At 48.6% G+C, this 23,510-nt stretch overlaps 1 protein-coding gene across 2 annotated transcripts in view; it reads right to left on the reverse strand.

Annotated features, from left to right (window-relative positions):
- Positions 1 to 324: 324 nt before the first annotated feature.
- CAMK1D (calcium/calmodulin dependent protein kinase ID) overlaps positions 325 to 23,510 on the reverse strand; it is a 431,780-nt gene continuing 408,594 nt past the window's right edge. For both annotated transcript variants that reach the window (XM_047741034.1, XM_047741035.1), the window contains exons 7-11: positions 17,642 to 17,754; positions 16,008 to 16,086; positions 8,225 to 8,312; positions 7,205 to 7,322; positions 325 to 5,699 (exon numbers count right to left, since the gene is read on the reverse strand). In XM_047741034.1, the coding sequence (XP_047596990.1) occupies positions 5,581 to 5,699; positions 7,205 to 7,322; positions 8,225 to 8,312; positions 16,008 to 16,086; positions 17,642 to 17,754 (517 nt within the window). In that variant the 3' untranslated portion in view covers positions 325 to 5,580. The remainder of the gene's footprint in view (positions 5,700 to 7,204; positions 7,323 to 8,224; positions 8,313 to 16,007; positions 16,087 to 17,641; positions 17,755 to 23,510) is intronic.

Below are 23,510 nucleotides of genomic sequence, written 5' to 3' on the forward strand. Positions count from 1 at the left end.
GAAAATCCAGTTAGTGCAATTTGAGTTAATGGGCCCACCTCCAGCCACTTTCTGAGCAGCTGTGGAAAGGGGGAACTTTCCTGTCCAGCAGTATGGTAGGTCCAGCAAACCCCAAAGCCAAGATGTGCTCACCCCTTCCTCTCCTGGCACTTCCGGCTCGCTGGGCAGGTGACGTAAAATATTTAGGGAACCTCATGAGTTTCCAGGGGCTCAGTTCAAACTCCTTGACTTCAAATCCAAACCTCAGAAAGAGGAGGAAAGGGAGAGATCTTGGAACACCCCCTCTCCCTCATTATTTAAGGAGGAAACAAACCTCAGACATCCGAAGGTGATTAATTGTCTTTATTGGAGGAAAACAAGAAGTCATCAATCTCATTATCATTATGATAGAAATCTTGATATGTGTACATGATTGTCAAGGCAGAGAATCAGTTGCTACATAGGCCCATGAACAATTTTGCAGTGCCGCAAACCTATGTGAGTTAAACTTCTTACAGAGTTTGTCACATGCATGAAATAAATGCACAGTTTCCCTTCTTGGGGACAAACGTGTTTTTATGGGAAAATTGAACCAATCACAAGCCTCGTAATAATAGACGCAGGGACATTCCTGGCTTCGCCAGTTGTAAGCTTTTGGAAAACATGCTTGCTCGCTGGTGGGAAGGCTCGGAGAAGTGATGAAGGCCAATTAAGAAATCGTTCCAAATTTTCTTCCGGACAGAATATGCCTTTTATGTCGTCCAACCTGAAAGTGGCCCCAAGCTAAATGTTCTCTGAAACGTGCCACCCATCTTTGGAAACAGAGAATCTCTGTAGCTTCTTTGCTGTCACTGGGTGGCTCTTCATACCCTCTGATGCTCGGGCCCTGCAAGGACGGCGGCAGGCTTCTGTGTGTATGACTGACATCCAAGCGAGCGATGCTCCTGTTTCTTCTTTCTCCCTCCAGAAAGCCCGGCTGCCAACCCTGCCCCAGGCCCTGCCCCAGAAATACAGGGCTCCTACGAGGGCCTGGCAATCTCCATATGTCCAGATTAAGGTTTTCCTTTGAGGACAAATTTTATTCATGTTTGGGGCTTTGGAATCCCTGGTGATGACTTATTTCTAGGACTGAAGCCTCAAACACTCCTCTCAATTTTTTTTCCTGTCCATAAGAAAATAAAATCACCTCTAAGTAAAATAATTCAGTAAATGATCAGAAGACAGAATCACCGTATGAGAAGTTCCCTGGGGACCAGAAGGTTAAAAACAGGGCAAATGCAGAAGCGGGCATTCATACAAAGGGTGAATGCAATGGTTTGTCCCTTTGGTGTAGAGAGAGAGACAGACACCGAGAAGCCATTCCACACTTTGCTTTTGTCCACAAAACCAGACCTGGCAGCCGCATGCTGCGGGGTTGGCTGCCAAATGCACAGCCTTTGGGTTTGCAGAAGTAGAGCACACCCCCCTCCCCCCAGCCACAACACCCGGGCTGCTCCAGCCACAGGTGGCAGGGAAGGCCCGGGAAGGGCTACAGCTCCTTCCGGTCTGAGGGTCTGAGTCAGAGTGGAGCAGGAGCGGGCCAGGCCTTGGCCAGGCTGCAGACCCGTGATGCGCTGGGACCACAAGTGGGGTGTGGGCAGAAGGGGGCGGGCGCTTCTGTCTTCCTTTCCCCTCCCTGCCTGCTGTCCGCTGTGGATGCTTTGGAGCCAGCTCACTGGCAGACGGGGTTTCTTGGTGTCTTCAGGAGATAAGCCCCCGTTGGGAGGACTCTGTCCAGTTCACCTTTTCTATTTCAACACTTTCAACTCTGAGAACCAAAGGGCTGGAACCCTTGTTTGCAAATGTCAGGTACGCCAAGGACCAGTTGTCCCCCAAGAGAGTGGTGGGTTACATACAGGTATGCATTTTTGGAAACCAACTGAACAGTGTTTGGTCTGGAATGTGTTTAAGGAAAAGGCCAACTCTTTTGTCGAGTGTGGGTAGACAGGATGCAGAAAGAGTGCTGTTTTGAGAAGAACATGCAAAGGTTTCGTGCATTGGTTGAAACAGAGGACCTTCATTTTGTTGGCCAGAAGTGAGTGTGTGACCCTGGGAAAGAGTACGTATTATTTCTGTTTATGAAATAGGGAGAGCTGCCCTTTGCCGGCTCTGGCGTTCCCTTCACATAGCCAAAGGAAACCCTGCGAATCACACGGGGTGGGGACCGTCACAGCAATCCTAGCTCTCCCGCCATTAGCCTTGGAACCAGGGCTCTCACTGGGCTGCAGAGCCTTCAACTACTGAGTTCTCTCCCCTGGATATGGTCTTCGGTTTAAAATTCCTCCTCAAATATCACATCCCATGGGTTAAACAGATAAAACGGTCACTCCTAGAGAGAGAAGGGGGGCCCCTGGGGTTCCCTCCTCTTTGTCCCTTGTGTTGTTGACCTTCACTCTAAAGGGGAGTTACTATCTCCCACCCACACCCCATCCAGGATATGCTGGACACCAAGGCAGATAAAGGAACAGGATGAGGTCAGTGCCAGGCAGGTAAACTGAGTCTGAGAGTTCTATGCCCAGTCCTATATCCCAATCGGCCCTTGCTTCCTAAGTGCTTGATTCCTGCTTGCTTAGTCAAAGCCGTCTAGTTTGCCCCACGCTGGCCTGCTGAGCTCCTCAAACATCAGGCTAACTGCTGGCTGGACAGTGGGACTCTCTCTAAGGTCACAGGCTCCCATGCAGGGAGGTGAAGCTGCTCCCTGCTCTTGAGGTGGGATTTCAGAAGTGATCAGAATCACTGCCATAGTCAAGAACACTAAACCCTACTGGCCCCCCTGGCTAAGAGCCATCAGCCACTGGTCGGGGTCAGGGAGGCCCATATGTGGGTGCACACTTGCTGCTTGTCTGCTGCCTTACAGAGGAAGTGAAAAATGGGACACGAGGGAGGGGCGGACGGATAGGCAGCTGAGAGAGAAGCCATTCATGGACATGATATCAACATGTCCTATTCAAGTAGGAAAAATTATCTACTTGCTCTGAGAAGCTTAGGAGACTGGTCGGGAGCTTGGGGTTGAAAGGAACCCACAATGGGGCTGGTGGCCATCCCTGAGCCTGGGCCACACACTGGCTTCCGTAGGGAGCGGAAGCCTGGGGCACATAGGAGATGCTTAGCTCCTACGGGTGGGATCGGACATTGGCGAGGTGCCTGGGACTCAGCCGCCTGGCTCAGCAGGTCTTAACCAAAGACACATTCTGGGTTCTCTTGCTGTGTGATACGATAATAAAGCATAAATAATACCCAATGCGGTTGAAAGAGAACCTTTCTCCTGCCACAGAGGCTTTCTCAAAGAGCAAAAGTTCTTCCATGTGTGATTTCTTTTTCTCCTTTTCCTAAACAATAGGAAATGACCTGAGTCTGGAGTGTTGAAATGGTCTTGATTTGCCTGTGTCAAGTTCAACGGAGTTCACTTTTGGGGCTGAAAGCAGTCGCCGTCTCCTTGCAGTATGTTGTGGAGACCTCAAGTGTTACAGGCCAAGCATGGCCAGAGGCTGGCCCAAACCACGGAGGGGACACTTGTGACAGACCCCACCTTTCACCTCCTCTGCACTTGTCAGGTAAGACATACCTTCAAACTAAGAGAACAGAACAGGCACCCGCATATCAGCTCTAGGAAATAACGGACTCATCCATCAGAGAACGTGGCTTCAAAAGTAGCTCTCCAAGTCTGCTACAGATTGCATGGAACACACAGGCCAAAGGACCGACAACCACTCAGGTACACATTACAGGGACCACGTCCGGGCAAACGATCACCCTCCTGCAACTTCAGATTACCGGTTTTCTGACACTGTGGCAACACGAATGCTCCCCAATGCTTGTAAGTAAGTAGTAAGCCACACCCTAATAAAGCCCCTGGAGAGAAACCCCATTTTCTCAGATACTCTTTCTAATCCTCATGCCATTTTCTTCTGCCAGTAAAGCTGTTGGCCATCCGGCAGTTCTCCAGGGACAAGCAGCGGGCTTGAGGCTGACGGCAAGAAATGCAGACTCGTGCTGTCACGTGGGCAGGAGGGCCAAGGGCAGCAGGCCTCTGCAGAAGAGTGCCCCGGAAGCCCCCTGAGTCCCACGCTGCGCTCCATTCCGCACACTTACACACCACATGGGCCGACAATGGGGCCAGTTTGCCCGGGACACTGCCAGGTTTGGCAATGAAAGTCCTACATCCCAAGAAACTCTTCAGGCCCAGGCAGCCTGGGCCCTTTGATGACTCTACCATCACAGGTCTTTGGTTTTTCAGCTTGCCCTGGTCAGAGGGAAGGCTTCCAGCGCCGGCTGGGCCTGGTGGACGCCGTCTCTGGCCATCCGTGTGGCAGCCAGTGTCCCCTGCATGGCAGGCCACCTCTCCTTACCACCCCCCAGGTCCACGGACTCCTTTCCAAAGCCACTTCCCTCTGCTCACCCGGATAACATTCACAGAAGGACCGGGTAAAAATCTGCAGAAAAGACTTCTAGGAGTCGGAGGCCATTTGAAGTGTTAAGATTAGAAATGTGTTTTTAAAAAACAGAGATTAACTCGAAAACTGCATAGCTGAGAGCGGAGCTTTCTGTGTTACCCTCGTGAAAAATGGGAGCCGGGCGGGGAGTTCCCGTTGGACAAAATGGCGACTGGTTCCTTGTGGGAGGGAGGCGCTTCGTCTTTGCTGGGCATCTCCGTCACAGCGCGCGGAGCCTCTAAGGTGTAGCTTTAGTCTTGGGAGGAGAACAGGCTTCTTTATTTCTGACCGCTGACAGTGAAGGCCCCTGGGGTCTCCGGACGGCCACAGGTAGGCTGGAGGGGGGGGGTGCTGGAAAAGGTTTTCTGCAGATTCCATCCCCCCTCACCCCTGCCCAAGGTGTCCCTGGAGACGACACCCCGAGGATCTGCAGAGTTGTCTTCTCAGAGAGCTGCCCCTCCAGGGAAGCGGGGAGAGAGGAGAAATAGAAGTAAAGTGCACTCTTGACCTTGGAGAGAGATTCTTGATCCTCTTATTAGAATTTTAAAAAATACCTTTACATTCCCCTTGGTGGGGGGGAAAACAACGAAAAACATCTCTTGAAGGTTAACATAAAACTCTACCACGGACAAGCAAAAGATACAGGTCCTGGGACTCAAAAGTATAGATCAGAAGGGAGCATTTCATAAAAGGTAAAAAATAAAACCCTAAATGCGCAATATTTACTGATACTTAAATAATCCAGTTGAAACCTTTTTTTTTTTTTTTTTTTTTTTTTTTTTTTGGTCATGAAAGAAAAAAATACAACAGAGACGGTTACCCATACCGAGAAGAGCGGAAATGACGGGGCTTGGGGGAGAGGACGCGGGAGGTCCGTTTCGTCAGAGCTTCTGCAAGATTCGTATGTACAGCACCAGATCCTGTGACGTCAGCTCCCTTTGAGTCAGTACAGTTTGTGAGAAATGAACACTTCAGAATTGCAGTATAAAATATGGCCATAAAAAACTTCTGTCTTCCAGTCCTGTGCAGGAAGGCGCACCATGCAAGGTGGGATCGCTCTGGAGGGGCTGGGGGCGCCGGAGGCCCCCTTCCCTGGCCCCGCCCCCCGGGGCCCCGCCTCCAGAGCCAGTCACTTGCTTCCAGAGTGTACTGTGGTCACAGTGGTGGGCCTCGGTCTCCGCTCCGCCCCCACTCCAGGGACCCCCGATGAAGAAGAAACGAGACTACAGAGTGTGGAGGGTGCCAGACCTGTAGGGGGACAGTGGACACAGGGGGTCAAAGCTCAGAAGAAAATACTCGCTCCCCTTTCCCACAGCAGGGTTTGGGGTGGGGGCCAACTTTTTACACACTTGACTAAATTTTTACCTACCTGTAGGCAAACTCTGGCAATGGGTCCTTAAAATGCTTTCTTCTTGGGCCCAACTCTTCCCTCCCATTCTCATCATCATGATCGTAAGTGTTTTGTAGTTGAAGACCACACGGTTGAGCACCCTCCTAGGATTGGTGCTGCTTACTGAGGGAGCACTTACTAGGTACTAGGCTGCAGGCTAGGTGTTGAGTACATGCTGTCATTATAAGAACTGTTGTCACCACAGCTCCATGAGTAGAGATGTGAAGAATAAAGAAAGACTATGATCCCCCATCCACGCTGTTTGTGGGTGGTCTCTACTCCTGGCTAAGCTGCATCTGTGACCCAGAGCGATTGTCGTGGGATGTCATCTCTTCCTCCTATACCAGCAGCCCTGCCCTAGAAAAATACCTCCCAGGCTGCACCACCAAGCTCCACCAAGTGCATATGTCGGCATCAGACAATCCTGATGTCGGATTGCTCCCCTGCAGCTCAGCTCCCAGCAGTGCATTTGTCTGTGACCTTCACAGGCTCCAAAAGAGGGAGATTCATTATCTGTGGGTCTACCACAGTGTGTGGTTGGGGCAAGGGATGCTCATGGAGATTTCTGGGGGAAATTTAAGGGCTCACATTACCAGATAAGATGGAAAGACTATTATAAGTGGAGGGAATGCTTTTCTGAGGGTAATGGGGGTAGAAACATGATGCCCAGAGTGAGACCAAATGGAAGGGCTTCATGAACAAGGAGAAGAAGGCCAATGGGCACCATCAAGGCAACTGCTCTGAAGGGGTCAGGAGCTACTGGGATGGCCTATTATAGAATTAAGATAAATACACCAGAGGGTGGTGGGGACGGGGAGAGGGAAATAGACAATTGCAAGCATGTCCCCAGTGATGTGACCATCCATGCAAAGGTGAAGGACAGTGCAATATTCTTACTATGACTCAGACTGCAAGACCAATGCACATTATAAACTTCAGCTCCAAATATCATCATCCTCATCAAAAAACAGATACTAAAAACCAATGAGATCAGGCTATCATGAGTCTCTGCTGTCCCTTCCTCAACCCCTAACAATGGCACACAATGACAAGCAAACCTCACAGGAAGGAGACAGACAGGACAGTGTCCAGACTTTCGTCCACACAGCCACAGCCACGTGGGACTCGAGCCACGGATTTATTACCTCTAACTGGGAATAGCGACACCCCACTGTTGCGTGAACATCCAACAATGGGACATGTAGAAAATATTCTTCTAAATTACATAAGGTCCCAGGGTTGTTGGGGACATCCAAGGAGATGAGGTATCAAACACCAGGTGCTCACGGACGCCAGTCCCCACCCCCCACCCCAGAGGGGTCTGCATGCCAGTTGGAAAGGTCTGTCTTTGCGGCATACGCACAATCTTTTTGGCTGGCCAAGCTGAGGCTGCTGGAAACACCTGCGTTTGAACTATCCAGGCTGCTGCCAAGATGAAGCTTCCTCATATGCCTCACGACGGCCGTGGCATTGAAAGCTTGCTGAAATTTAAGAAAGGGAAAAAGCAGACAAAAGAGTCCGGCTAATTAGAAAAGACTCAGATTGCGTCCGTTCGTTTCTCCTGTTACCCCGAGTATTTGAGATGTCTTAGAACATTCTCACGATACTTGAGAAAGGAAGCTCATCTTGACCCTTCTTCCAAAACGATGTGAATTTATTGCGTCCCCCACCCCCCACCCCGCCCTGCGAGATGTATTTTGGAGATTTAAACAAATAGTCTTCTTCTGACATAGTAAACATCTAGAATGAATGCATACCAATTCTCTCCATAAACATTATAGAGAAGTGACTTTTAGAATCAAAGGCCTATTATTATAATACAGTATCTTAAATGACAGTTTATGATGAAGTTTTAAGGTAGGTTTTATTTTCCTGTTATTGGCACTCATGTCCTAATGAATAGCATTTCCTCCAAATGAAGTAGGTCAGTAGAATTCATTTCATTTCTGTACAGTCTTTCAGGGCGGAACAGACAGCTCTTAATTTACGCACACTGATCAGAACCTAAGGTTTAGGCTTTCCTAAATAGGGTTTCCTCTCCTGCTCTCATATAATTTTAAGAGAAGTCAACTCTTCAAGGTTCCAGCAATGGAAAGGCGGACAAAAGGAATTGCAGTCTTAAGAAAGAGCAACGGAGTAACGAACCAACACTGTTGCTGGGGGGATATGAAATCGTGTACCTTATCCCTCCCACACCATGACACCCCATGTGAGTCTTAAACCTCATTGGTTAAAATTAGCAAGATTTTTCTGGGTGAGTTTCTGGGGATTTTCATGCAACTCCAGTGATAGCAACCTTTAGAAATAATAAATGCTCCAACCACAGGGCAATTTTCGTGGGAGTTATTGGGTTCACTAGGACTGAATAAAGCAGGCGACTTACTCTCCATTTGCTTTTTGCGAAGTTCTTCCGGATCTGGGCACTGACAGACTCATGGATGTTTTTGTTGAGGGCTGTGTCCCCAGCGATCCTGAAACAAAGGCAAAGATGCTTCTTTAAAAGAGTTTGTTGGGGGGGGAGCGGGGGATGGTGCTATGACCTAGGTCCCATGCTGGTTGCCCAGGAAAGCGTCAGTCCTGTGCCCATCCCAAGGTTCCCTAAGAGGGTGGCTTGTTGCTGTCCTTCCAGGCACCACTATGTTAAAAGTCCTGTCCCTCTTCTAGACTCTGCACCCTCCAGGGGATTCGTGGACCTTTCCGCCTGGTTCCCACTTCTTCCCTTTTGGCCGCAGTTCCTACAACAGCAACCTGAATCTGGTTTCCCCTCCTGCTCCCTCCGTCTCCCTCTCCATCAGCCCTCTACCCTGTAGCCCTTCCTCTCAGAGGTCCTGATGAGTTTCCTGCCTGGTCTGACCACCAGATCCATACCCAGGGCCATCTTCCCAGCTTCTTCCTGCTTGAGGCTCTCCTTCTTTGTACCCTCTCCAGGCCCGCTGCTCCATGGACCCACTCACACCCTGGGGTCAAAGCATCCTTCTGGCTCCATTCCAGCAGAATGAAGCTCAGCCACATTCTCTTTGCCCACACCGGGCGTCCCCCACCTCCTCTGCCCTCAGTGAGAGGATGCCCAGCCTCAGCTCACCCCTGCTTGGCAAATCTTCTTCCCTTGCATTTCGGAAAAGTTCTCTAAACACTCAGCTGGGTCACTGATATCACTCGGCATTAGCTTGTTCTATAGCCTTCTATTAGCAGAGAAGAAGGGGGGTTTGCTCTTCACCTCTGTCCTTAGAAACTACCTAGGAATTACCCCTCACCCTAGTCCTTTCTCCAACTGCTTTGCCACCTCTCCTTCCCTCCCATCCTCCTCCCACTCTCCCTGGCCTCACACCGCCCTGCCCTCTTCGATTGGCTCACAATCTCCAGTCTCATCGGTCACCCAGAGGTCACTCGTTTCTTCCCCCACACATTCCTCTCAGCCTCAGCACCGTCCCTCCCCTACATTTAATCATCTGGCCTTCCCTCCAGTTGCAGAGGAAACTGTGTTTTGCTCTCATTTCACTTCTGCACTTAGAACCTTTCATTTCTTCCCTTTCATTTAACAACTATTACATTCTAGCTTGGCATCTGATACCTATGAAATAATCTTTTGCATTTTAGAGGTTCAGGGGCATATAGATGCCAGGAACACTGACCATCCTTTCTGGCTGGAAGGTGGCTGGTTAGTGAGGAAACCTGTCATCTCCCAGACCCAGATGGCCCTGGACCCAAAACAGCCCGGACGCCACCCACTGTGATGTCCGACCATTTCAGGACATGAGGGGAACAAGCTTAGGGCTTATTCAAACAAGAAATCCTCCCTGAGTAAAAAGATATGTCCCTACCCACCCAGCCTTTCACTTTAGAATTGAAAGCATGGCTGCAGGATTGGACCCTTAGTCTGTGCCAGGCTGGGCCTAAGTCTGGAATACAGTCCGATTATTCCCAGCTATGAGTGACCCCCGCCCCTCCTAGCATAGACTCTGTCTTTTTCCCAGCAGAGCTGGAAAGACTTAGCAAAGGCGACACTCTGAAATGAACTCAAGAGAATCAGGCTTCCATTTCCAACAACTGCCAGTTGCCTCCTGCCCCCCCCCCCCCCCCCCACCAGTGAAACAGAATAGCGGGCAAATCCATCCGAAACAAGAGGAACAAGGTTAGGGGACGGCGGACATCTTTATTAAGCTTCTCCTTCTAGATAATTCATGTGACTGTTTCCTCCTGTCCCGTTTTTATTTTTTTTTTAAGATTTTATTATTTATTTGACAGAGAGTGAGTGAGAGAGAGAGAGAGATCACAAGTAGGCAGAGAGGCAGGCAGAGAGAGAGGAGGAAGCAGGCTCCCTGCTGAGCAGAGAGCCTGATGTGGGGCTCGATCCCAGGACCCTGAGAACATGACCTGAGCTGAAGGCAGATGCATTAGCCCACTGAGCCACCCAGGCATCCCTCCTGCCCCATTTTTAAAAGCTACATCCTCAGGGCTCCTGGGTGGCTCAGTCAGCTGGGTGTCTGCCTTTGGCTCAAGTCAGGATCCTGGGGTCCTGGGATTGAGCCCCGCATTGGGCTCCCTACTCAGCAGGGTGCCTGCTTCTCCCTTTCCCTCTGCTCCTCCCTGCCCCAATCCCATTCTCTCGCATGCGCAAATAAATAAGTAAAATCTTTAAAAAAAAAAAAAAAACTATGTCTTCAGAAAAGGGGGCCAATTCCAACTTATCGGTGGCCAGCGCTTTCTTGGAAACGAGCAGGCAGAAGGGGTGGGAGTACGGGGTGTCTTAGGCTGAGGACCGCCACAGGGCAGAGCCGTGCTCCAAACCAAACAGACCAGCAATGGGGTCAGGGAGGCTCCCTTCTCTGTGGGTTAGCATGGGCTGAGATGTAAGGAAAATGCAAACTTCTAATTATTTCAGGAATGTTCAGGGCTCACTTCCCTCTGTCTTGGGGCATGCTGTGGCTGAGTAAGACCCAGGAGGGCAGATGTGGCCCAGAGGCTCCCATAAGGTCCTCTCCTTGGGGACGTTGGCCCATGACAGCACACAGTCTTCCTCAAATGGACCCCAACATGGAAATGCCTACTCCGATCATGAGCCAGGGGGTTCACAATGACGACATATGACTCTCGCCATGCTCAGTGCTACAACCTTCAGCGTTATTCATCAATGACTCTGGAGGCATGGAATGTTAGGATCAGAAGAGGCTCTGGTTGTACCTCGATGGTCCTAGGAACTGAACAATGCCTCCGACCCAGGAGAATTTCCTTATAAATCCGTATACGCACACACATATAAAGCTATGGACACCCACATTTCATTCATGTTTCTTTTGCTTTCCAGTTTTTTTTAATAGTTTATTTTTAATCTTTATACCCAATAAGGGGCTTGAACTCACAACACAAGATCAAGAGTTGCACGTTCTACCGACTGAGCCATCCAGGAGCCACACTTTGGTTTCCAGTTTTAACCCCATGCTAACAACGCAGATAGCATTCATGTAAATGACCCTTCACGAGGTCTGTCTGGCACTCCTTCTCCACACACAAATCATCAAACTCATCTCTTCCTGCCTTCTGGGTTTTGTGCTCCATACCTCATCTGCTGTAATTCCACAGCTCTGATTTTGCATTTTTCTAGTCACTTGCTTAAGACAGTCTTGGTGATGCCTGTGTATACCCCAGACAGGGGTTTCCCAGAGCCCTGGGCTGCTTCCTGCTTCCTAAGGGTCAACCACAGCTTGTGGACTGGAGCCCAGAAGAGGGGAGGGATGCAGGTGCTCCCCGGCCTGGCCAACACATGATGTGCCCCCTGGGGTAGGGGGCCCACTGCCAAGTGTCACCTGGGGTATGGATGCCCAGGAATCATCACTTTGGTTTCCATGTTGATGTAACTAGAGAGGGAGGTCCAGAACAACCTGAAGCAGACAAACAAACCCTATTGAGGTGCTTCCCTGTAAGGAGGGATGGGTTCCCATCTGGTCCCCTACCAGTCCCTCCCCCTTGGCCAGTGGCCAGCGGCTGGAGCCTCCTTAACCATGCACCGCCACGAAAAGGCAAAGCCTCAAGTGACATAGGCACCCAAAAATCTGGCAAGAGAAGCTGAGTGCCCTTGACACACACACAGCTCTGAAAGGAGCCCTGTCCTGTCCCAAGTGGGTGTTTGGGGCCAAGGGATGGTGTCTGTGACTGCCAGAGGCCCTTCTGGTGCCAAGGGGCCTTGATTAAGTTGGAAGAGCAAATGCAGAAGAAGAGATATGTTCTCCGGCTAGAATCCATGTGCCAAGAACACAGCTTCCAGAATGGGGTGTGGAGAAAGCCATCCTTCCCTGGAATCATGACTGCACTCTCGGCCAGCTCTCTGTTGAACCTGTGCTCTTTGCCCAGGAACTTTTACATAAAAGAAACAAGGATATCAGAAATACAGACGGTGGGGGGGGGGGGGCGCATTTCAATGATGTTTGAGTCAAATGCCTTCATTTTTACCATTTTCTAATATTTGACTAATATTCCAGGAGGAACTGGGGACATGCACAGGAGCAATGATACAGCACTAGCAGAAACCCAGCTCTGGAGTAAAGAGGCATCAATCTGTGCACCTCACAAGCTACTGAATCCCAAGGGGGCCCAGGCAAATGACCCAGAAGTCTCGGTCTCCAGCCTGATCTCTTTCCTTGTCTCTAGACTCACTCCGGACCCTCCCCCCTGTTCCTCTCAGTGGAGGCATCTGACCGGTCCGTCCTTTCAGCTGGAACCCTGGCCATAACCTCAGGGCCCCCTGTCCCACCAGTGCCCTGCCCCAAGCTGTGGCCCCTGCCCCTGGCGTGTGCCTTGTACTCTCCATCTGCCCCATCCTTATGGCTCCAGGCAGGCCCCCTCCCCCTTCTCTGGGCCAGCCTCCCCTCCAGTCTATACCTCCCTGCCAGCCTCCCTTGGCCCAGCACCAGCAATTCGTCTCCATCCTTCCATCCTGCAACAGGCTAAGCTTTCTGAGATGCAAATCAAATCACCCGCTTAAAACCTGTCAGGGGCCCCCAATGTCCGAAGGGAAAAAGTACAAATTGCTTAGTATGACAATAAATTAATGGCAACTTGTACAGATGGGAGAAGATGTATTAGGTACTGGGTCCTCTTCTTATTTGTATGTAATGTCTCATTCCATCCCTGGAAAAGCCCTATAGGATAAAGACTGCCATTATTTATGATCTCAGTTCGGCACAGGGGCCCCAGGGCTCAGGAGGTCGCCCACGCAGTAACAAAGGGTGAAACAGGGAACGGGACTCAAAGCTTGTACTACCCTGAGCTCGCGCCAGAATCCGCTTGTCATGCCTTCCTTTCCAGTCCCCTCCTGCCTTGCTCCTGTGTCCACTCCCCTGCCCCCAGCAATACTGAGTGCTGTGGCTCCAGGATAGAGACGCAGTTTAGGCCCTCATCGTGGCCCAGGCTGCTCGCCCTGCCAAGAACTCCTCTCCTCCCCTGACAGCCTGGTGACGGCCTCACGGTGTGGGGCTCACCCCCTCTGGGAAGTCCTCTGCCAGGCCCCTCAGGGAAATGACCTCCCTTCTTTGGTTTTTCAAAAATGTTTGGTGAAGCAGAGACTAGGTTTCAGCTGGCATGCTTCCTGTCTCCCACAGAGCGAGGCTGGATGCGTGAACACGTCCAAGAAAGTAAGTTGCTTCCCTTCCTTAGAGGTCACTTTCCTCCTCTGTTAGATCACCCCCACAGTCTCATACATTTAGTCTCATAGAAGATAAATACGTGCTGGGATGTAAAGTCCAACAGGATGGTCCACACTGCTCTAACATATATCTGGAAGCTGCTGCAGAGTAAATCCTTAAAGGTCCACCCCAAGGAAACAACTGTTTCCACTACCTACAGAAGGGGGTGGATGTTAATTACACTTCCTGCAGGAATCATTTTGCAATATATACACAGGTGAAGCCATGTAGCTCTACACCTTAAACTTACACAGTGTGCGTCAACCACAACTCAACAAAACCCGAAGAAGTCAAGGTCTCCTACGGCTCTGAAGGCCAATTGCTGGTAAAGTAAGAAAAGCTTCACTAACTTTATCATCACATACTTTGACCTATTGTCCAATGTAACTTGTTACAAAATAAAGTATCATTTATTTTAAATTTATTTAAAATATATATGACTGGGCGCCTGGGTAGCTCAGTTGCTAAGCAACTGCCTTTGGCTCAGGTCACAATCCCAGAGTCCTGGGATCGAGCCCTGCATCGGGCTCCCTGCTCAGCAGAAAGCCTGTTTCTCCCTCTCCTGCTCCCCCCTGCTTCTGTTCCCTCTCTCTCTCACTGTCTCTCTCCCTCTGTCAAGTAAATAAACAAAATCTTAAAATACATACATATATAAGACCAAATCAGCCTCCTTATTTGGAAGTATCTTTCCCTCCCCTTCAGCCATTCCTGTCTTCCTTTTACTTCTTACAGGGTGGTTCCGAAGAACATTTATTTTGGAATCAGTTCTGGCCAGAAACAAGTATGGCTTTACCATCACGTAGTGCTTCTGCAGTCTTGGCTCCGGCTAAGTTACTTTCTTTCTAAATCGATTTTCTTATTTCTGAAATGGAGACAAAACCTACCTCACAGGGTTATTATAAAGAAAAAACATAAGATGATGTTTTAACACAATTAGAACAGAATCTAAAATAATTAGTGCTCTGTAAGTGACAGCTGTGGTCATAGATTAAAATACAACTCTTCCTCGACTTACAATGGAGTTCTGTCCCAATAAACCCATCGTAAGTGGAAACTATCATACGTCGAAAATGCATTCAATACACCAAACCTGCCAAACATAGCTTAGCCTCGTCCACCCTAACCGTGCTCAGAACATCCATGGTAGCCTACAGTTGGGCAAAATCATCTAACACAAAGCTCCTTGTATGATCAAGTGTTGAGTAGTTCATGGAATTTCCTAAATATGGCACTGAAGGTAAAGAACAGAAGGGCTGTACAGGGACAGAATGGGTGTCAGCAATTGGATGTCAACCGTAGTTGATTGTGTGGCTGATGGGCACTGTGGCTGCCAGCACCCGACCTCATGAGAAGATCATCCCTGATGCAGCTAGCCCAAGACAAGGTCACAATTTAAAACCGGAAGTACAGTTGCTACTGAATGGGTATAATTTTGGGACCATGGTAAAGTCAAAAAAATCATGAAGTCGGGGACTTCAATGAAACCAGCTTACGGCACTCCCCTGAGTAGGTGCCCTTTGGAAGACCAACCAGCATGTGACGCTCGGGAGGAAATGCTACAGGTGGTGGTGGAACAAACATGGGGCAGTTTCCTAGAGTGCTTTTTCAGGGCATTTCTCCTTCAGTCAAAGGCTGTTTATTGCCATCATACCACATGTTCTACGGTTCCTGGTCTTTGTTCCCAAATGGATGCTCCTGGTGGTTTAATGCGAGCCTAACGAAGCATTTCCTATGTCCCAGACCTGTGCTAAAAACCCTTAACAGGTATGATCTCCATGATTTCTTACATCAGCTTGTAAAGTAGGTATCCTTGTTCTCATTTTAAAGATAAGAAAATTGGGGGGCGCCTGGTTGGCACAGTTGGGTTCAAGCTTAGTAAGTGGCTCAAAACAAGGGGGCTTCAAGGGCACTGCTGAAAATGTAGTATAGAATGTCACGAACTATCAGGGAATGCCTCTGGGGTTGAAGACACATGAACTTGAATAACATTTTCTTTCTTTTTTCCTTCTCTCTCTTTTTTTTAAGTAGGCTGGAGCCCAGCTCGGGTCTTGAATTCATGACCCTGAGATCACAACCTGAACCAAGATTAAGAGTCAGATGCTTAACTGACTGAGCCACCCAGGTGTCCCCAAAAGCATTTTAAAAGGAAAAGAATATATTCTTTTCACTCACTTCACTTACTTATTGAACGGTAAGCTCAAGGACTAAAACTCCCATCTTCATGCCTCCCTGGAGAATTACCTTCAATAAAAATGATCCCAACATACTTCCTGTAGAATGAAAAGCCTATAGCCATCTTTTGCACACTGAACTTGTCATCTGTGCATTCAGGAGGCTGTGTCCCGAGGGAAGAGAAGAATTCAAGTGTAGCCTTGGGGACGGGATGAAAGCCAATGGTCAGAATCCTTCCCCAGTTACAAACAGCTGAGAGGAGGTTCAATTTGCGAAGGTGTCAGTGCGCTCTTCCTCATGGGTGACTTTTCTTACCATGGGTGCCGAGCGGCTTGCTCACAAGTGTATCTTTTATTTGGATCTTTCTCCATCAGGTTCCGGATGAAGTCTTTTGCTGTTTAGAAAGAAAGCACAGGGGAATCAGGGTGTGGCTGGACGTGTGACAACTGGATGCTGCTGGGTCTTTGGAAAAGGGCATGGAGCATGAAAAACAGCTCAGCCTCACCACTGACCCTATGGCACTTTGAACACAAAAGGTGGGTGGGAACTGGCATTTGGGAGAAAGGGAAGCCGAGACCTGGCACCATGAGAGGGGACAGTGAATGGGGAGGAAGCCATGCCAGGCCTAGGACCCTGGCTGCCCAGCTCAACGCCCTTCCCTTGGCAGTTAGTGACATCTTTGGTTCAGAGATCAAACATCTTCGTCACCATGTGCCTCTCGCTGAGCTCACGGATGCCTTAAGAAGCTGCTTTGTTGATATCCTCTCTGCGTGTTAGACACTGCTGAGTCACCAAAATCCCCTTAACTTCTGCTAAGGCCACCAGGTCCTGGGCAGGCTCTGTGGAGACACAGCCTCAAGAAGCCCCCCACAGCCCACTCAGCCACCGGTGATGAGTGGGAAGTCAAGATGCAACAAGATATGCCCCAGTGGTGGGGGTGGGGAGCACTAGGAGGCCCAGACGGGGTAAGACCTGGAAGCGGGACCCTGAGAACATGAGCAACTGGGTCACAGAACCAGAGGGCGACACCTGTGTGCCAGGCCAGAGACCCATGGCTTCACAGTGCCCAGCAGCTCTCTGCCCACAGGACTGGGCTCTTAGAGGAGAAGGCGGTGTCCTCCTGACCTAGGAAATAAAATATTCCCCATGCCACTTTTCCCTGCAAGGCTTGGACAACTGTACTCAGGTGTCAGGTTCTGGAAGACGGAGGAATAAAGCAAGTTGTCTCCAGTGAGGAGAAAATAACAGATAACAAAATGCGGTATTTAAACAGCTCACCGGGAGGGGCAGGACTCTGCCCCGTTTATTATTTTACTTGATCCTCTCTGGTAGGGAGGACTGTTGTTAACATCCAGATTTTGAGGCTCAAGGACTTGTCAGTCTACCTGAGCCTTGGTTTTGACCTTTATCCCTGAGGAGGAAATGGTGAATGTTTCTGGGGACGTTTCAGTGTGGCACAGTAAGTAGTTGAGATGTGGGTGCTGGAGTGAGGGTCTGGGTTCAAATCCCAGCTCGGCCACTTACTAGCTGTGTGGCTTCTGTCAAGGTATATCACACACTGAGGGGGCCTCAGTTTCCTTACCTGTCTAGTAGCAATACTAGTAACAGCCATCTAATAGGTTGTCCTGAGGACTGAGTGAATTAGCATGTGTGCAGACCTTATGGTGGTAGGCACACAGTAAGAGCTAAATAAATGTTAGCCAACATTGTTTCAGTCCTGGAGCCCCCAGATCAGGGCATGGCTAAGAACAGTGGAGGGGTCAGTCCTGTCCCTCAGTGTGGCTCTGGTCAGATGTCCCAAACCTGCCTTCTGCTTTGCAAGTCAAGTCCAAGTACGTAGCTCAAGGAACTTCCTTGGGAGCCTCAGGACCACCCTGAAACCCCCAGGTCAGTCAAGGTCAAGAGGTCTGGATATGAGGGTCCTGACCCTGGGGAGCCAAGAGACCTACCAGAGTCGGAGATGTCATCCCAGTAGGGGGAGTCGAACTCATATTCTGCCTTGAGGATCTGTTCGAAGAGCTTGGAATCATTTTCATCATAAAAAGGAGGGTAGCCACAGAGCCTGGAAGACAAGACAGTGTGAGGATCTGTAACGGCTGTCTATCTGCTGTGGTCACTGGACATTCGGCCTGGAAGGGAAGAGCTGTCTTCACCAAGGGGAGAAAACTGCACTGTGTGTATTGCAGATACAACCTGAGCAAAGAAATCACGCCTCCTAGGGGCAGAGGTGGCACAAAACTAAAGCTGTGATTAGATAAATCGCAAAAAGGAGATGACCTAAAGCAAACACAAACCCAAGCCCACCTTTCTTTCCACGTTATTGATAAGATCCCATACACTTCCAAACCGACCCCTACACCTTCTGTGTGTACAAACTATTGACCTTATCATCTGTAATGTTGTCCCCAACAGTGGATGGGTTGGTAACCAAAGTTGCTACAAGTTGCCCTAAAATACACATTATCAACCAACCACGCCCAAATTGGGTGTTAGGTCGGTTACAGTTTGGGCCATTAATATACAATAAATATAAAAGCAGAACACGTATCATAATACTATCACCCCTTTGCCAGTGAACCCTTTCAAGGTCAATTTTTGGAAAATTGTATTGCAACGCTGGTGCAAGTAACATGGGAGTTCTAGGGGTATGGACAGCCATCTGACCAACGTAATGGGAGGAGAAATTTTCCTTAAATGCCCCCAATACAATTTATTTCACAAGACTCTGGGTTCTCACTTCATTTCTGCTTTCTGCTCTGATGTCACCTGTACCCTTTGTAGGTCACTGGTGCATGTTCCGGACCAAGATTTCCTCATTTGAACGAGGAGGCCACACTAGGAAATTGCTAATATTCTTTCTGGCCTGAACACACTGTGGCTCTATGATCCCCTCTTTCAGTTTGTTTGCATGGCTATGAAACCTTGGGAGGGAGCTAGTACATGCTGAGGCCCCCGTGGGGCAGGGCATCCGAGAAGGGGTAGGATTTAGGCTGTAGCTCTAAGGGATGGGCAGAGCAGAGGCAAGCCTGCATTTTTCTGCAAGACCTGGTGCAAAGCTGCATCATGTAGAACATGATTCTGGGCCCACAGTAGCCCAGAGGACAGCCCCGCCATGGGAGTTCTGCCCCCAAAAGAGCTCTGAATCTCCCCAGATTGCCAAACTTTGTTCTAAACACAGCTCCAGCCTAGAGACCTGTTGAATGAGAAAACATGAACGGGAATCCACAGGCCTGTGAAGGATGAGGCGGCTGGCAAATAAGAAACCCAATAAAGGTTCAAAACGCAGACTTGGCACATTCATTCTTCAGCTGCTCCTGCTGTGACACTTGGCGTCACCGGTCACACTGCCCAGGGAGAAGGCTGATGACATTTTTAAGGGCTATGAGACATTGTGCGGGCCGATAAGATTCAAAATCATCTATTCCCACAAGGTTGGTTTAGGGGCTAAATGCCTGGAAAATTTCATTTTTTAAAGATTTGCTGCTTTTGGCAAGATGAATATGAGCCCAGTGCTTCTGAAACCACTGAGGGCACATTTTACTGCCCAGGAAACCCTGGAGCCAGGAGATAGATATGTAAATGTTTCCCATAATGAGGATTTGGGCTCAATGAAATGTGCATATTAGGAAAAGCAGACAGAGCAAAATGTTAGTTCGTCTTGGAAAATAACTAAATTTTAGATATGTGAGGTTTTTGTTTATTAACAACTGAATGTGTTTTATTTTACAGTTTGGCTTTCTTTTCAAGGGGAAAAAAATCTTTAAGGAAATTCCAAGAAAGATGTATTCTTCTTGTGCCAATTTTCTTAATGTATATCCCAATTTCTTCTGGTTTTTCAGCTCTGCTGGAAGGGGGATAGAATACTGTTCATGCAGCGACATGGAGGACGGGAGAAAAGGACATGGATCTAGGCTGGATATTAAGTTAACGTTAGGAAAGAGGATTTTAAAATGAGGATTGGAAAATAAGAGAAAGACAATTAAAAGACGCAGAATCTTCCCGGGATCTAGAAATTTCACAGAGCTCCCTAGACAGGCTATTCCATGAGTAGGAAAACAAACAACTTTGAGCTATTTATCACGTGGAAACTCTATGTTCTTATTTTACATATCAAACCACTTAAATAATGTACAAATGATCTCACCAAGCATACTCAAAGGTGATAAAGCCATTCTCAACTGTTCTAGATCTAAAAGTCTGTGGTTCAGAACAACAACTCAACTAGCCAACCTAACAAGTGAGGGTTACGCCCAATTATAGGCAACACATCCCCAGGGCTCATGGATAGCCTCCATCCCAGCCTTGGGATGGTCATCCAAGGAGAACCCTTATACCTTCAGGCTTTCCCACTTTGTCATCTTATCTCCCTGTAGCACACTCTCGCAGATGTACTGCTAGATTCTAGTTTAGCCTTGACCGAGCACTTGTTTTGGGTCAAAAATGCACTAAGAGCTTTGCGATATTATCTCACTAAAACTCCACTCCCCCAGGAGGTGGGTGTTCCCAACACCTTCTGTTCATCCTTTAGAGCCAATTTCCACTCATTCTGTGTCCTGGGAGATTGACCTGCAGGGATACCTGAATGAGGGGTAAACTCCATGCCCTCTGGCAGGGGTTGGCCAGTGGGGTCCCCAGTGGAGATGGTAAAGGAAGGGGGCTATCAGGGCCAGGGTATACGCAGGCTGGCTCTACCCCACTGCCCCTCTAGGGAGAGACCCTCCCAGGAACTCGTCTTTGGATTGTGCTAACTGCTCCCTGCTTCCCTTCACTACCTTGGGTCTAGGGGTGTTTATGGCTCAGCTGCTATGAAGCTCGGGGTCACAGTCCCTTCTCCAATTCTTATTTTGAAGGCAAAGAAAACATATGGAGCAAAGTCAGGACTCAAGGCCCATCCATCTGATTTCAGGTTTGTGTTCTTGACTATTTTGCTTATTCACTCAAGGGAAGGAGGCTTGAGAATTGAACCTCAGTCTTGACTTTGAATGCTCTCTGTAGGTCATTTAGCTTGCCCACCTGCCCCTTCATCTGTTAAATAGAACTCGGTGATTGGACCCTACTTTTCCAACCCCATTTCCCACATTCCGGGTCTTGTAGGCTAAGGTGCTCAGAGTTCACTCCCCACTGGGCACTTTTTATTTCTGGACCAAGGTAAACGTATATACTTGACCTGGGCTGCCCTTCCCCCACCACTCGCCTCTGGCACACCCTTGAAGACCAGTTGGAGTGTTACTAGGAAGACCCAGCCCCTTTCTACCAAGTACGGTAGGTGCTCTGCTCTGTGCTCCCCAGGGCAGTGGGCAGAACTTCCCAGTGACACTTACTACTTGCTACTGTGAGCTGTTCTTGAGCTCCTTAAGGCAGGTCCTTAAGGCAGGTCAATGTCTTAGGTCCTACCTAAGATAAGGCAGGACCATGTCTTAGATCTTAATCTCATCTCTAAATTCTCAGTGGCCAGGCCCAAGGTCTGCCCATAGCAGATGGTGAGTAAATTCTTGGATGAACAAACATACTCTTGAAGAAGAGGCTTCACCGATGGCTGTGAAGCCCCCTGGCTAGGCTCTGAAATAGAGACAAGGATCTATGGTATAGGAGAGCCCACCACTAGCCCAGCCCAGGGAGCCCTGAGAGATCCCACCTACCCTCCTGTATAATACTCCCACCAGGAGGCAGTATGCCCTGCATTGTTGATAGACATTCCAGAAGAACTCAATGTGTAAGGCCCAGTGTTGGGAGCAACCCAGCCTATCTTTGTAGAGAGAATGCAATGTGGTTTGGATGATCTAAAGTGTCTCTGTTGGGTGTGGACACATCTCATAAAGGAGAAGAGTTTTCATGAAGGAGAAGGCTTTTCATATAAATGAATATAAAAATCGACAACGGCCAACCATGGCTGATTCAGCAGTGTGCAAGTTTTCTTGGAAACTGAAATACTCTAGTAGATTAAGAGCTCCTGCTGAGAGGCTCTGCAAGTTTACTGGGGGTAATTATGCTACATATATTCTTCTTGCTTGTTTGCCTTTGGCCACGTATCTGTGTCCCTCTGAAAACAGATGCCTGCTAACAGGATCACAGGTACAGTGTAGAACTATAGTTAATAATACTGTACTGAACACTAGACATTGGTTAAGACAGTAGCTCTCAGGTGCTCTCAAAACAAGAAAATACAGTAACAATGTCAGATTATATGTTAATTAGCTTGACTTATTAAGGGGGCACCTGGGTGTCTCAGTTTGTTAAGCATCTGACTTCTGCTCAGGTCATGGTCTCAGGGTTCTGGGATTGAACCCACTTCTGGCTCTGCACTCAGCAGGGAGTCTGCTTGTCCCTCTCCCTCTGCCACTCCCCACCCTCATGCTCTTTCTCTCTCTTAAAAACATAAAACCTTTAAAAAATGTTATTATGGTTAAAAAAAAAAAAGTCTTAACATGAGATCAACCGTTTTAACAAATTCTAAGTGTCTAGTATAGTACTGTTGACCCCAGGCACAATATCATACAGCCCATCTCTAGAGCTTACTCATTTGGCATAACTGAAGTGTTATGCCTGTTGCTTCCCCATTTCCCCCTCCCTCCAGCCCCTGTCAACCACCATTCCAGTCTCTGATTCTATGAATTTGACTATTTTAGATACTTCATGTAAGCAGAATCATGCAGCATTGGTCTTCCTGTGACTGATTTACTTCACTTAGTCTGATGTCCTAAAGGTTCATCCAATATTCCATCATATGTGTAGACCACATTTTCTTTATCCATTCATCTATCAATGGACATTTACATTGTCACCACGTCCTCAGTACTGTGAATAATGCTGCGATGAACATGGGTGTGCTAATAGCTCTTTGAGATACTTATTTCAATTCTTTTGGATATATGCCTAGAACTGGGATTGCTGGATCATATAATAAGTTCTAATTTTTTTAAGGTTTATTTGAGAGAGAGAGGGGAGGGAGGGTGGGGAGGGGAGGGAAGGGGCAGGGAGAGGGAGAGACTCTCAGCACTGAGCACTCAATGTGAGGCTAAATTCCATGACCCTGAGATCATGACCTGAGCCAAAATCAAGAGCCAGTCACTTAACTGACTGAGCCACCCAGGCACTCCTATTTCTAATTTTTTGAGGCACCTCCATTTTGTTTTCCACAGTGGCTGTGCCATTTTTGCATTCCCCCAACAGTGTGTGAGAGTTCCCTTTCTCCCACATTCCCACCAACACTTTCTCTTGTTTTTTGGATTTCTCCAAAGAAACATACACATAGCTAACAGGTTCATGAATGGCACATGTGTATGGGTCTGGGGTACCAGGATTCAGACTACCCAAAGTATGGCATAGACTGGACAGCTCTGTAAGAACAGCGGCTTATTTCTTTGCATGGGCCAGCAAGCACTTAGTGTGAACACAAATGGTCCCTCTTTGTGGGGAATGCACTTGACTTTCCCCTGTTGGGTTTCCATCAACTCTTAGCTGGCTGGCTTTCATGCCTTCTGCCCTGGATGTGAGCACAGGCCTGTGGCAGCTGTTCCTACTCCTCCCGAAGTCACACGTACCTTCCCTGAGTGGTCCCTTCAGGTTCCCACTGAGTTCAGAGGACGAAAAACCACCCATCAGGTAGTCCTCCTTGGGGGTCCCCAGATGCTAACTGGGCTTTGACTGTGTCCCAGGCCTGGGGATCTAGTGTGGAAGGAGACCGTGAGTCCTACTCTCATGGCTTTCACATTCTATGTAGGGGGAAGGGGGAGGGCAGACACTTAACACTGAGCTCCAGAATGAACAGGAAACTGAAAAAATAAACAGGAAATAGAAAAGTAGACAGGAGAGATAATG

Source organism: Lutra lutra, chromosome 8 (genome assembly GCF_902655055.1).
Source record: "Lutra lutra chromosome 8, mLutLut1.2, whole genome shotgun sequence".
In the NCBI taxonomy this organism is placed as follows: domain Eukaryota; kingdom Metazoa; phylum Chordata; class Mammalia; order Carnivora; family Mustelidae; genus Lutra; species Lutra lutra.